Genomic DNA, 13,643 nt, shown 5'->3' with positions numbered 1-13,643 from the left:
GTATATTATATTAAGTGATACAGTATCTGCATGAGTAGTTAAACATTGAAAATAAATGTATAATTACATTAAAGACACACTCCATCATCCCTCTGATCTCACAGATCTTCCTCGGCCCAGTCTGACAGTGATTCCTGCAGTCATCAAAGAGAGAGACTCAGTTCAGCTGAACTGTCAGACTCCTCCATCTGTCTCTGAGTGTTACTTCAAAATGTCTGGGCAAGTGGAATTCACCCTACCATCACCCTGTCAACAGACACTCACAGGAACACTACTGGTGAAGTGGACAGGTCACACATCACCAGCTGAGGTCAAAATACACTGTCAGTACAGTGCTACAGGTTCACAGTTTAGATCCTTATACAGTGAGCCTTCAACAGTCACAATTCAGGGTAAGAAGATTGTTTGAATGGTTGTACACAGTGTACTGTTGTGCCATTTTACCATGTTCCTCTTGTGATATGTTATCACACTGTTTGTTGGAATAAACTATTACATGAAGCAATCAAGCAATATATTATATCTCCCATATTGTCGCATCATAAAGTAATTGACTCAAGATCCTTCAATCTGAAATAAAAAGGAGGGATTAGACTGTCAGTACATTTCTCAAAACCACAAAATGCTAAATGCTACATTCCCCTATTCTCACAGACATTCCTCAGCTGACAGTGAGTTCTTCAGTCATCAGAGAGACAGAATCAGTTCAGCTGAGTTGTGAGACTCCTCCCTCTCTCCCTGTGTCTCACTGTTACTTCTACATAGAGGGGGGGAAGAATCTTCCAGAATCCTTGTGTACGCAGACAACTACAGCAACTGAGCTGCTGAAGAGGGCAGGTTCAACAATTCCATCTGTGGTCAAAGTGACGTGCTACTATGCTGTAGGGAAGTCTCACACATCTCCTTTAAGTGACCCTGTCTCAGTCACTGTTCATGGTAAGTAGGTGGTTTATAAAATTATACACTTCACTGTTATATTAATTATGCTCATTCTGAATGAGATCTTATAATGTCGTATTTCCTAAACATATTCATATCACATAATGATAGGATTTTCTGTACTTTGTACAAACATAAATACTGATATAGTTGAACATTTTATTCAATGATTTTCCATGTTGTTAGTATGTATGGATTACCTGTAATGTTTTTTAATGCAACTTTCAAAGAGACACTATTCTCCTGATCTCACAGACCCACCTCCTCCCAGGCTGACAGTCAGCTCTACAGTCATCAGAGAGAGAGACTCAGTTCAGCTGAGCTGTCAGACTCCTCCATCTGTCTCTGTGTCTCAGTGTTACTTCTACACAGAGGGGAGAGATCCTAAACACGCTCTATGCGTTCACTCACGGGGACTGAGCTGCTCTTGTGGGCAGGTCAAAGTTAATCTGCTGAGATCAAACTGAGATGTTTTTACACTGTAGAAACTCACTAGAAACTCACTATCCATCTATCCACTATGCACAGTTACTATTCTTGGTAAGAAGTTATTATTCAGATTGTATTGAATGATTCTGTTTAAATCTCAATCTCATCCAATGTCATTCCAAAATAGCTGTTGTGAAGACAATAAGTCTATATAATATTTTAAATGTATGTGTCAAAAGTAGAGTTTTAACATCCCACGGCAAACAACCACAGAGACAGGCCAAAGTACAATCAAAGGTTCTCAGCTTTACACAGTAATATACAGTATCACTATAGACCTATTAGAAACGTATAAATAGGCTGGGATTTAGGGCTGTAGGCTAACTGGAAGAAACGAGCCAAACTAACACAGCGGTTTATTCCCGATCTGTGGCCAATGTTCATTCGGCTCTACCCAAGCAAGGTTCAGATCTTCCTCCCGAGCAGGGATCGTTAGTCGATGGCTGGTATGGTGTTCAATGGTAGGTCGCCTTCTGTCCCTCGCTCCGCTCCGCACCGGCCTGGCTGTTTGGTAGAGTTGGGTGTAGCCTCTCAGCTGCGTCAGGCGTGTCCCCCGTGTCTGTAGTCGTGGGGGACAGAAAACACACAAATAGAGCATGTACTGACCAACAATTGGAGTCACACTCCCACGTTTGAAACACTTTTCTTTAGTAGTGCTGCAGAGAGCGTTGTGATTTGTGTCTTTCCTACAGCAGGGGACCAGCAGAGAGGAGCAGTGAGTCGGTCGAGAGGTCCCTGGTCTAGTTCCTTATAACTCTAGTTCTGGGGGCGTGTTCAGCAATTCGTTTTGGGAGGGAGGAGATGATAGGGAATTGGCAACAGCTGTCTCAGTGTCACTTTAGTCCATGCTAATCTGTGGAATCACAGCACACCATACTAGCAAGCAACATAGTCCATACAATTCAATTTGATTTCACACCTGAGAATGTATGGATATAAGTGAAATGCAATCATTGTAAACATACAGCACACATGATTAAATTGCACTCATAAATAGGCATGATATCAAATAAGACATGCTGATATGTACTATAAAGAGAATGGCAGGCTCTAGTTTAGTAAGAGTCAGTGTCACTTGTGACATATACATTACATTCAATCAGAGTGATGCAAAAAGGAGTCTCTGTCCTTTCCTAACAGATCCAAAACCAGACATGACAGTCAATTTTGATGAGGACTTCAACATCGTCTGTTTGATTCGTGAATCCGTCAGTCCTGACACCACCTGTAACCTGTATGTTGGAGAGGAGAGTCAGCCATCCTTCACAGCAAAGATCAAGAAGAGAAAACCCCTCTCAGCATCCATACAGTGGTTCTGTCAATTCTTTCCAAACAATAGTGATCTGATCAGTCGTCCACAGTCAGTGAGGAGTAAGGAGGTGAGCTGTGACTACAGAGTGAGCTCAGGACCAAACTCTCTCTCTCCACGCAGTGATGGGAAAAGCTTTGCACGTGAGTCATTATCTAAACAAATCTATCAGGGCTGCAGGTCTTCATGATCTGACTCACTTTTAGCATCTTCTTAGTATGACTATAATCATTCTGACCAACAAACTAAATACCACATTTCAATCCCAAAAATGTTTTTAGATCTGGTGGGAGTTCACATTGGTGATCCAACATCTAAACTCTTTCCAGCAGGTAGGCTACACATTTGTTTTGTTTCTTTTTTAAAATGTACTTTGTGGTGCTGCTTATGTCTGTGGTGGTCCCAAAACTTCGTCAGCCGGTGATTGTCAAGCAAATAACTGTTGGTCTCACAGTAATTGACCGTTAATTAACATAAACACATTTAGCATCTCCAATCTTCCACACATAGCCGACAAGCCATTTTAAAAAGTCTCATAAATCCATGTAATAGAGCCTACACATTCACAATAAATCCATTATTTATTTTAGACAGGTTTAAAGAATAATGATATGAAGAAAATGTAGTATATTTCAGAAGAAAAGAATAGCATACTCTGAGTTGTCCTTCTGTTAGGTCCTGTTCTCTGTGGGCTACACTACTTTATCCAGTAGACAATATTTTCTTATAATTCCGTGGTATTATTCTATAGTATGAAGAATACAATTAAACAAATGCTTAATTTAGAGTTATTAATGTAACTTTAGTTGTTCTACAAACGATGGGCTACATGTTTAGATTTTTAATACATTGTCAGGCTGCATGATGAGACTAATGATGATTTGAAAAAGGTTTGCTGAAAGGCATGAGCTCTGCTTTGTTTTTTGTGCAGGCTGTACACACTCCAATAGTCTGTCATTCCCAATTTGACAAGCACTTGATAATGCCTCCAATTTCGCGGTGGCATCCCCTATGTGGCCGTAATGCACCCTAAAAAAATCCATGCCTTTTGCGGCCCGGAGTGCTGCATTGCGCCCTTCTCCCTGAGTGTGCTGCCAATCCAAAGCTCTCTCACTCATATGGCTCTTTGTCACATGATAGGGTCTTTCTCACAGGCTACAAGTTAAGACAGACACATCGGAGACGCAACTGCGCGCCCTTATCCAAATGCGAGGTGCCATTTGATGATATTGGAAGAACTGTCCACATTTACTTTTAGTCAGCCAACAAGATAGGTTGGCCTAACGAACAGCAAAATCACTAGCCTATGTCAATCTACTATCTCCCATAGTACAAAAATCGACCTATTCTATTCTGTGCGAGAAATAGATATACCAAACATAGTCTGGGACAGTTGTGGGATGAGATAGATCCCAAGTTAATACAACCACTAGCATCAAAAAAACTATGTTATGCAATGTGTCTGACACAACAGATCAGAACGTTTAGCTTGACATGTTGATAAACTATTAGGCTTTTTCTTCACATTATAAGCGCAGCAATGCGCACATGGTAGTAGAATATAATTGCGAATGTTCCATTTGTGGAAAAAAACATTATCAAAAATGGCCGATTGTAATAAAATAAAATAAACTGACCTCTCGTAAGTAAGCATTTCACGGTAAGGTCTACACCTCTTGTATTCGGCGCATGTGACAAATAAAGCCAGTGTAGCGGTAACACGGTCACCGCAACAGCCCTAGTGCTCCTGTTATTTTATAGCAGAGCTCGTTACAGCAGTAAGAAAGGCCCTGGTTCTACTTTGCCCCTCATCATCACAGTGAGTCCTACAACAGGTGTATTGGTCCTCTAAGGGACCGTCTTTGCAAATACTGTTTCCCATTGTACATTCAGTCAAAGGTCTGGGTGTCAACAATAATGTGCCACTTGATGCTATTGTGAACATGTCATTTTTCTGTTGACTGAGTTCTGTTGTTTTCTAACTAAGTGACGAATACCTTAATAATTGTGTAATCAGATACACAATTAACTTGTCTTGTATTGCTTCCCAGCAGGTTCGACTGTTAGTTCTACTTTGACCCCCAACACCCCAGTGAGACCAACTACCAATAGCTCCACTAAATGTAACTTAGTTTGCATTTAAACATTTTCTGTTCACATTAATTCACTAAAGCTCTGAGCGGTTTACTAAAATACCTATTCATAGCTGCTTGTAATTTCAGTCCAGATTTGTGTACTTTTAGTCCATCTGAATTGTAGGTAATGTGTAGTATACTTCTCTTTTTACTTCTCTGCTTAGTTAATTACTTTCTTGTGTAATGAGTTCTCTTCTCACCAGGTTTGACCTCTCCTTTGACCCCCAGTACAGCGGTGAATCCTTCATCAGGTGTGTTAGTCATATTTACCTAGTTAGTAGATAGAACCTAAACAAATAGAATTGCTTTATATTCCTCAGATTTTTGTACGTTTTTTTCCTTTGAAATTTCTGATTTAAAAAAAAGGTTGATACTTGATTCATTAAATCAACCCATTTAGATATATTTAGATAAAACGTTTTTGTGTAATTAGAATGACTTTCCTTGCACCAGGTTCAACTGTTAATTCTTCTCAGACCACTGACACTCCAAGTAAAGGTAAGTATGTCCACTAGACTTTAGTTTAGTGTGTAATAAGTTGTGTTGTGTGTTATCTGTTAATAAAGGGTTTCTCTCTTCCATGTGCACATGAGGTCAAAGCTCCACAGACATTGTTGTGAATTCAAACAGTCCAGAAAGTGTTCCAGGTACGTGTCCTTCTCTAGCTGCCTACCTGTCTTTTTTACACAACTGAGACAACTGAGACATGCAACCTCACAATTTAATGACATATTTTCTGAGATCAAATGTTGAGATGTAGTATTGACCCTGGGGATACAAGCTAATGACCTTCCCAATGTCACCAAACAGCTGTGCAATTTTGTCAGGCACCAGTGGGTGTGGCTTCTGGAGTGGGGATTCAAATACTTTTTCCAATTGTACATTCAGTCAAGGGTCTAGATTTGAACAATAATATGCCATATAATGAAAATCTGAACATGTACTCTCTCTACTGACTGAGTTCTGTTGTTATCTGACATAAATCATGAATTGCTTTATTCTTGTGTAATCAGATAAAAAATCACCCTTTATTTCTTCCCAGCAGATTCGACTGTTACTTCTACTTTGATTACTGGCATCACAGTGAGACCAACTACAAGTAAGTAGGCCCTAAGTTTAGCTTAGTAACTAGAATATTTTTGTTCACATTAATTCAGTAAAGCTCCAAGTGGTTTACAAGAAAAATATACCTATTAATATCTGCTTGTCCTTTCAGTCTGTAGGTAATGCATTGGCTGCTTCTAACTTCCTTCTTAAAATGACCATAGTAGATATGAAACAAATTTGATTAATACATTTGTTTTTGTGTAATATGAGTTCTCTCATCTCACCAGGTTTGACCTCTCCTTTGACCCCCAGCACAGCAGTGAATCCTACATCAGGTGTGTTGGTCGTCTTTCTGTAGTTAGCAGATAAAACCTAAACAAATAGAATAGCTTCATCTTACCCAGGTTTTCTTACTCACACCCTTCCCCTGATTTGAAAAGAGAAATGACAAATAATACTATGGTTTACCATTTAAGTATTTACGTTGGGATTAAGAGCTAATGACCTCTCCTGATGACATCATGTCACCAAACAGTGGTGCAATTATGGCAGGCAGCAGTGGGTCTGGCTTCTGGAGTGGGTGTGTTCTTGATGGGATTGACAGCTGTCAGTCTCTGCAGGAGGACCAGTGAGTACTTCTGATTCTGCATAACAAATAATTTGCAAACATTTTCCTTTGTCATATTAATGTAATTGCCTTTGACATTGGTTAATCTTTCAACTAATTTTGTTCATGTTGTATAAGGTAGGCTATATTCAATAAAATAATATTGTCTGAATTGTTTTTCAGAGAAAACCAATTCTCAGAGGTAAGAATTCCCCTTGTGAATATGATGCAGATTGTATCAACCTTTAGTTCTGTATTGTCCATGATGAGATGTTCTTACCACAACCTTCTTATACTTTTATGTTGTACAGACCTACAGCCAGACAGGATGATCACAGACAATGTATGTTCCAAACAAAATACATCAAGCACTGCACACACTACTAACACAACTACACACATGCATGTACAAACACATATTCTAATTTCATTTTCATTTTGTTTCTGTTGTAGGGGATTTGTTGATGGGAGCTGTGAGCAGTGCAGGCATGTTGGATTCAAGGGATGCTGGGATCTATTCTCTCATCACCTATGTACCGTCCACATTATTGCCCTCATGTGAGTTTGTAACAGAATGTCTTCTGTACCTGTCTTTCCGACCTGGGGCGGGAATTTGTGACCCTCAGCACAATAACACTTTGTCACTCAATGTCAAACATACTAACTTAAAACATAAATAAGGTGTTAGTCAGAGCATCTGGAAAGCGTGAGAACAGAGCTGTAAGTCTACAGGGTGGTTTGAGGCAGGAAGAGAAGTGTGAAGTGACATTAAGCACAACAAAGTAACACAGACACGCACGCACACACATCCAAACTTACACTTACGTGTGTGCACACGCACATTCGCACCCAATCACAAATACACAGAAACTCTAATTCAAGCTCCCTCTGTGTTGTACAGGCCCTGTTGAAGAGAATGGAAAGTCATCTGAAAACGACAATGTAAGTTCAGAATCACCCACTGTGTTTGATGATTGTGATGGACTCAGTTTCAGATTGATGTTACATCCTTTAAGAATACATTACATGTACAGTACTGTAGAATTAAAGGACTGAAATTAAACTGTTTGTTTCTTTTCTCTATTCTGACACGTACCATGTATACAGCTCAATTCCTGACAGACCAGCAACCTCAGCCCAGCCGGATGGGTTGTACAGTCTTCTGCAGACACACTGAAACTACACCTCTGGCTCTCTGTAGCTATGTCTCACATGTCTCATACAAATACCCTCTTTCTCATATGATGTCCTTTATTATCACTCATCAAGTTACTGTAAATACGTCTCATAGAAGGTAATACATATTTTACATGTAGACCCCTGGCTTATGTTACATGCCTGTCCAAGGTATCTGTTACTGTGTTAGTAGTAATCTACTGTATTTATGTCTAAGCGGCAAAATGTGTAGAACTGCAGGAAATTAGCTTTAAAACGAACAAATTCTCTCCTCCCCATGATAGAATGAGTAGAATTGCAGTACAATAACATTAAAGCTGCACATTTTCTCTCCCCCGCCATGAGTGTGGGCCACTAAAATCTTTAGGTGGGCAAATCTCGCTTAGGCCCCCCAAAATGCTAGAAACTGCCCTTATCTACTGTATCACACATGGACACCTGGTTTCTGTTACAATCCTATCCATAATAATGGTTACTGTGTTAGTATTTTTATTCAGGGGTTTAAGAGGGGTTTGGGGCATACTCCCCTTTAAACATTTTTCTCATTCCCCCCTCAGTAAATGCTAAATATATACTGTATTTATATATATTCTGTCATCTGTGTTATACCTCCTTCCATAACTGTTGGATATAATTATTTAAATAAAATGTATTTGAAATCAAAATAAATAGAAAAATAATATCATATTTCGATTTTAAAAATGTTTACATTGTTGGCAACATCAGATAATCAAAACTTAAAAAGATAGATTTGCTAAATACTATTAAATCTACCCATTTCCCCACGTTTACCTATTATTTTCCAAGTTCCCAGTTTAACATCAGGACTTCAGAGTCTCCCCTCCAATGTGCAGTGTTGTAGACACGTTCTAGCACTTTAGTCCAATGACTGTGGAGCAGTTAAGATGACATTGGTGTAAGACCATGACTTTCATTACAATTTTTTCTCCAGTTAACATGGGAGATTAGCCTCGTTTTACCTTCCTGATAAGACTCTTGAGGTACAGTAAATACTAAATCATATGCTTTTTTGCTCTGTTTGAAATGTTCTCCTCTGTAAAACAAAAAAGCATGCAGAATAAATTGACTTCAACCATTCCCTCATCTTTGTTAGTATTTTACATGATTTGATTTTGATCTTGATTTTTCTAGATAATGCAAAAAATATGTACAGTTATCTATGTCATCGTTTTCAGGCCATTGGTGAAGATCAAGGTGCTATTCTCTCTAAATGTTTTTTTCAGTCAATATAACTACGTCTCCATCTTTTTGTCGGTTTCCCAGAGACAGTTTATGCTTAGTCCTGGACTAAAAAGCATGTTCAATGGACAATTGACATATTTTTACTCCAGTGGTAGGCTTAATCTGGGTCTGGGGAACCAACCATTGGTGTTATGGACAACAGGTAGTCAAGGTAGTCATTGATAATTTTGCTCTTGCATCCAGATTCTCTGTATTGTGGTCAGTTCTACTGTGATGGGACAGAGAGGCCTACATTCTCCTGCAGCAGTCAGAGACAGTCTACAGATCACATACCAACCAGTACATGTATGTTGTCACGTATCCACACCTAAAAACAGATGCATGAGTGCACACACACACACACGCACGCACGCACGCACACGCACGCACGCACGCACACACGCACACACACACACACACACACACACACACACACACACACACACACACACACACACACACACACACACACACACACACACACACACACACACACACACACACACACACACACACACACACACACACACACACACACACACGCGCACACACACGCACACACACACACACACACCCCACAACAGGGTGGAAAGGCTCTTACCACATCCTATACTTCTGAAACTTCAGCGTATCACATTTAAGAGACTCGTTGTGTTCAGAATGGATTGATGGAAATACTGTTGAACCAAACCTCAGATACATTGAACTGAAACAATTCAACGTCTTTACCAGACTATTTTAGCAAGATATGAAAACCCAAACTATATTCATCCTCCAAAAATACCAATATGAGAAACAAATTCATGTTTCTGACTATTACAACAAGCATCTCATGAGCGATGAAACCCCACTTGTCATGTTGTATTTCCATGGAAATATTCAGTGTTGTAGTTTCACTGATAACGTATCTGCATCTCTATTATCTTATTAAGCTAATAACTACAGTAGATCGGAAAAATATTGCCTCTAATACACACTGTGCAGAGTCATATGGAGCCACAGCAAGAATGTTTGTCATTTGTTACTTTTGGATGTTGGCAATATATACTGCAGTTGTACATGAAACCTGCATTTTATTGTGCAGTGTAGTTGTCAAAGTCAAAAAGGTTAAAAAAAAGCCTGAATAAAAGTAATTTCCTCTGACAGATAAGCAAATGGTTTTGGCTTATGTTAAGAGAAGGAGACATTGACCTCTCCCCAACCACCCATCACACCAGTTTATGGACTTTCTATTTGGTTTTAATGTGAGCAGCCTCCTCATCTTCCTCTCTATTTAAACCATTCTCTCAGTCACAGACGCCGTACTAATTATGTAGTTAGTGACCATCTGTTTCTCTGAAAAACTGCAGCGAAATATGAAACTCATTACAAAAGGTGAGATCAAAGTATTTTTTATTATTCTTTATCATTCTTAAAGGGATAATCCACTCCAGAAATGAAACTCATGAAACCCCTGTCAATTTGTTGACCATTTATGTTCTATGAGTGTGTAGTGGATTTTTGTTGTTGTTGATTTCACATAGAATTCACATTTGTTGACGACTCAACCAAATGTAAATCAAACTAGACGTTCAACTGACGTCTGTGCCCAGTTTGTATTCACACAAGTTTGTTACGAAATTACGTCAGATCAGACGTCTTATTTAAATTTATCTCACATCTAGTATGAGCAATGGCAATACATTTCTAGAATATTGAGTTGCATGTCCACCCCCCATGTTGATTCCAATGCTTCCCACAGTTTTGTCAAGTTGGCTGGATGTCCTCTGGGTGGTTGACCATTCTTGATACACACTGGAAACTGTTGAGCGTGAAAATCCAACAGCGCTGCAGTTCTTGACACAAACCGACTAACATAACCCTTTCAAAGGCACTTTAATATTTTGTCGCCTGGTTTGCCTGGTTTGTGTCAATATTATTCACAGCCGTCTATTTACCACCACATACCGATGCTGGCATTAAGACCGCATTCAACCAACTCTATAAGGCCATAAGCAACCAAGAAAAGGCTCATCCAGAAGCGACACACCTAGTGGTCAAGGACTTTAATGTAGGCCATCTTAAATTCGTTTTACCACATTTTCACCAGCATGTCACAAGTGCAACCAGAGGGGGAAAAAATCTAGACCACCTTTACTCCACACACAGAGATGCTCCCCCACCCTCCATTTGGCAAATTTTACCATAATTATATCCTTCTGATTCCTGCTTCCAAGCAAAAACTAAAGCAGGAAGTGCCAGTGACTCGCTCAATACAGAAGTGGTCAGATGACGCAGATGCTATGCTACAGGACTGTTTTGCTAGCACAGACTTTAAAAATGATCCGGGATTCATCCAATGGCATTGAGGAGTATACCACCTCAGTCATCGGCTTCATCATAAGTGCATCAACGACATCGTCCCCAACGTGACCATATGTACATATCCCAACCAGAAGCCATGGATTACAGGCAAATTCAGCATCGAGCTTAATGCTAGAGCTGCCGCTTTCAAGGAGCGGGACACTAATCCGGACGCTTAAAAGAAATACCGTTATGCCCTCAGACGAACCATCAAACAAGCAAAGCATCATTACAGGATTAAGATTGAATGCTACTATATCCCGGCTTTGACGCTCGTCGGATGTGGAAGGGCCTTTTATGCTCGCTTCAAGGGAAGCAACACTGAAGCATGCACGAGATCACCAGCTGTTCTGGATGACTGTGTGATGACGGTCTCGGTGGTCGATGTGAGCAGGTCAACATTCACAAAGCCGCGGGGCAAGACGGAAAATGGCGCCGGAGGAGATGGCCGCTGTTTTACGGTCTCCTAACCAATTGTTCTATTATGATGTTTTTTCACGATATTTGTAAATTATTTTGTACATAATGTTTCTGCAACCGTATCTTACTGCAGAAAAGAGCTTCTAGATATCAGGACAGCGATCACTCACCTCGGATTAGACAAAGATTTTTTCAACAATAACAACAACAACAGCAGCAAGCAGGACTCACACGATATTCTCCAAACACCCCACAGGGCAGACATCCCAATTATTCGCAAAAGGAAGCGACGCAGAGGAAGAAGAGCCGAATGCCTCATCCGGACCCGAAGAAGGCAACTAGGAAAGCTGCCATTACTGTCAATATTACTCGCCAACGTGCAATCATTGGACAATAAACTAGACGAGGTACGATCACGTATATCCTACCAACCGGACATCAAAAACTGTAATATCCTATGTTTCACGGAATCGTGGCTGAATGACTACATGGATATTCAGCTAGCGGGATACACATTGCACCGGCAGGATAGAGCAGCACACTCCGGTAAGACCAAGACCAGGGCGGTCTGTGCATATTTGTAAACAACAGCAGGTGCAGGAAATCTAAGGAAGTCTCTAGATTTTGCTCGCCTGAAGTAGACTATATTATGATAAATTGCAGGCCACACTACTTGCCTAGAAAGTTCTCAGCTATACTTTTCGTGGCTGTTTATTTACCACCACAGACAGATGCCGGCACTAAGACCGCACTCAGCCAGTTGTATAAGGAAATAAGCAAACAGGAAACCACTCACCCAGAGGCGGCGCTCCTAGTGGCCGGAGACTTTAATGCAGGGAAACTTAAATCATTTCTACCAAATCTCTGTCAACACTTGTCATCTCCCGTCTGGATTACTGCAACTCGCTGTTGGCTGGGCTCCCTGCCTGTGCCATTAAACCCCTACAACTCATCCAGAACGCCGCAGCCCGTCTGGTGTTCAACCTTCCCAAGTTCTCTCACGTCACCCCGCTCCTCCGCTCTCTCCACTGGCTTCCAGTTGAAGCTCGCATCCGCTACAAGACCATGGTGCTTGCCTACGGAGCTGTGAGGGGAACGGCACCTCAGTACCTCCAGGCTCTGATCAGGCCCTACACCCAAACAAGGGCACTGCGTTCATCCACCTCTGGCCTGCTCGCCTCCCTACCACTGAGGAAGTACAGTTCCCGCTCAGCCCAGTCAAAACTGTTCGCTGCTCTGGCCCCCCAATGGTGGAACAAACTCCCTCACGACGCCAGGACAGCGGAGTCAATCACCACCTTCCGGAGACACCTGAAACCCCACCTCTTTAAGGAATACCTAGGATAGGATAAAGTAATTCTTCTCACCCCCCCCCCCCCCCTTAAAAGATTTAGATGCACTATTGTAAAGTGGCTGTTCCACTGGATGTCATAAGGTGAATGCACCAATTTGTAAGTCGCTCTGGATAAGAGCGTCTGCTAAATGACTTAAATGTAAATGTAAATGTAACATGTTAAATGTGCAACCAGAGGGAAAGAAATTCTAGATCACCTGTACTCCACATACAGAGATGCGTACAGAGCTCTCCCTCGCCCTCCATTTGGTAAATCCGACCACAACTCTATCCTCCTGATTCCTGCTTACAAGCAAAAATTAAAGCAGGAAACACCAGTGACTCGGTCTATAAAAAAATGGTCAGATGAAGCAGATGCTAAACTACAGGACTGTTTTGCTATCACAGACTGGAACATGTGGGTGATTGTTCCTGTTCGGGTGTTCCTGTTTTGTCTGTGTTCACTAGTTCGGGACTGTAGCTTCGTTGGTTTTCGTCTGTTTATTGTTTTGTTCATTCTTGAAAAAGTATTCTAATAAATATGGATACGTACCACGCTGCGCATTGGTCCTCCGATCCTTCAAAGTTCTCTTCCTCAGACGA

At 40.9% G+C, this 13,643-nt stretch overlaps 1 protein-coding gene and 1 long non-coding RNA gene across 3 annotated transcripts in view; both read left to right on the top strand.

Annotated features, from left to right (window-relative positions):
• The first annotated feature begins 1,553 nt into the window (after positions 1 to 1,553).
• Positions 1,554 to 13,643, top strand: part of LOC139564394 (mucin-3A-like) — a 74,363-nt gene continuing 62,273 nt past the window's right edge. Inside the window, exons 1-8 of one of the 2 annotated variants that reach the window (XM_071383895.1) lie at positions 1,554 to 2,880; positions 3,019 to 3,069; positions 4,789 to 4,860; positions 5,076 to 5,123; positions 5,326 to 5,370; positions 5,466 to 5,519; positions 5,918 to 5,971; positions 6,207 to 6,254. In XM_071383895.1, the coding sequence (XP_071239996.1) occupies positions 2,445 to 2,880; positions 3,019 to 3,069; positions 4,789 to 4,860; positions 5,076 to 5,123; positions 5,326 to 5,370; positions 5,466 to 5,519; positions 5,918 to 5,971; positions 6,207 to 6,254 (808 nt within the window). In that variant the 5' untranslated portion in view covers positions 1,554 to 2,444. Of the gene's footprint in view, positions 2,881 to 3,018; positions 3,070 to 4,788; positions 4,861 to 5,075; positions 5,124 to 5,325; positions 5,371 to 5,465; positions 5,520 to 5,914; positions 5,972 to 6,206; positions 6,255 to 13,643 lie in introns of both variants that reach the window. The other variant, XM_071383888.1, reaches the window with a different exon arrangement.
• Positions 6,836 to 8,798, top strand: LOC139564419 (uncharacterized). Its single transcript, XR_011672738.1, has 4 exons — positions 6,836 to 6,869; positions 6,980 to 7,084; positions 7,428 to 7,468; positions 7,634 to 8,798. It is a non-coding gene; the product is annotated as an uncharacterized lncRNA (long non-coding RNA).

This window comes from Salvelinus alpinus, chromosome 2 (assembly GCF_045679555.1).
Source record: "Salvelinus alpinus chromosome 2, SLU_Salpinus.1, whole genome shotgun sequence".
Lineage (NCBI taxonomy): Eukaryota > Metazoa > Chordata > Actinopteri > Salmoniformes > Salmonidae > Salvelinus > Salvelinus alpinus.
The sequence above is the reverse complement of the archived record's forward strand: the minus strand, read 5'-3'. Positions and strand labels throughout refer to the sequence as shown.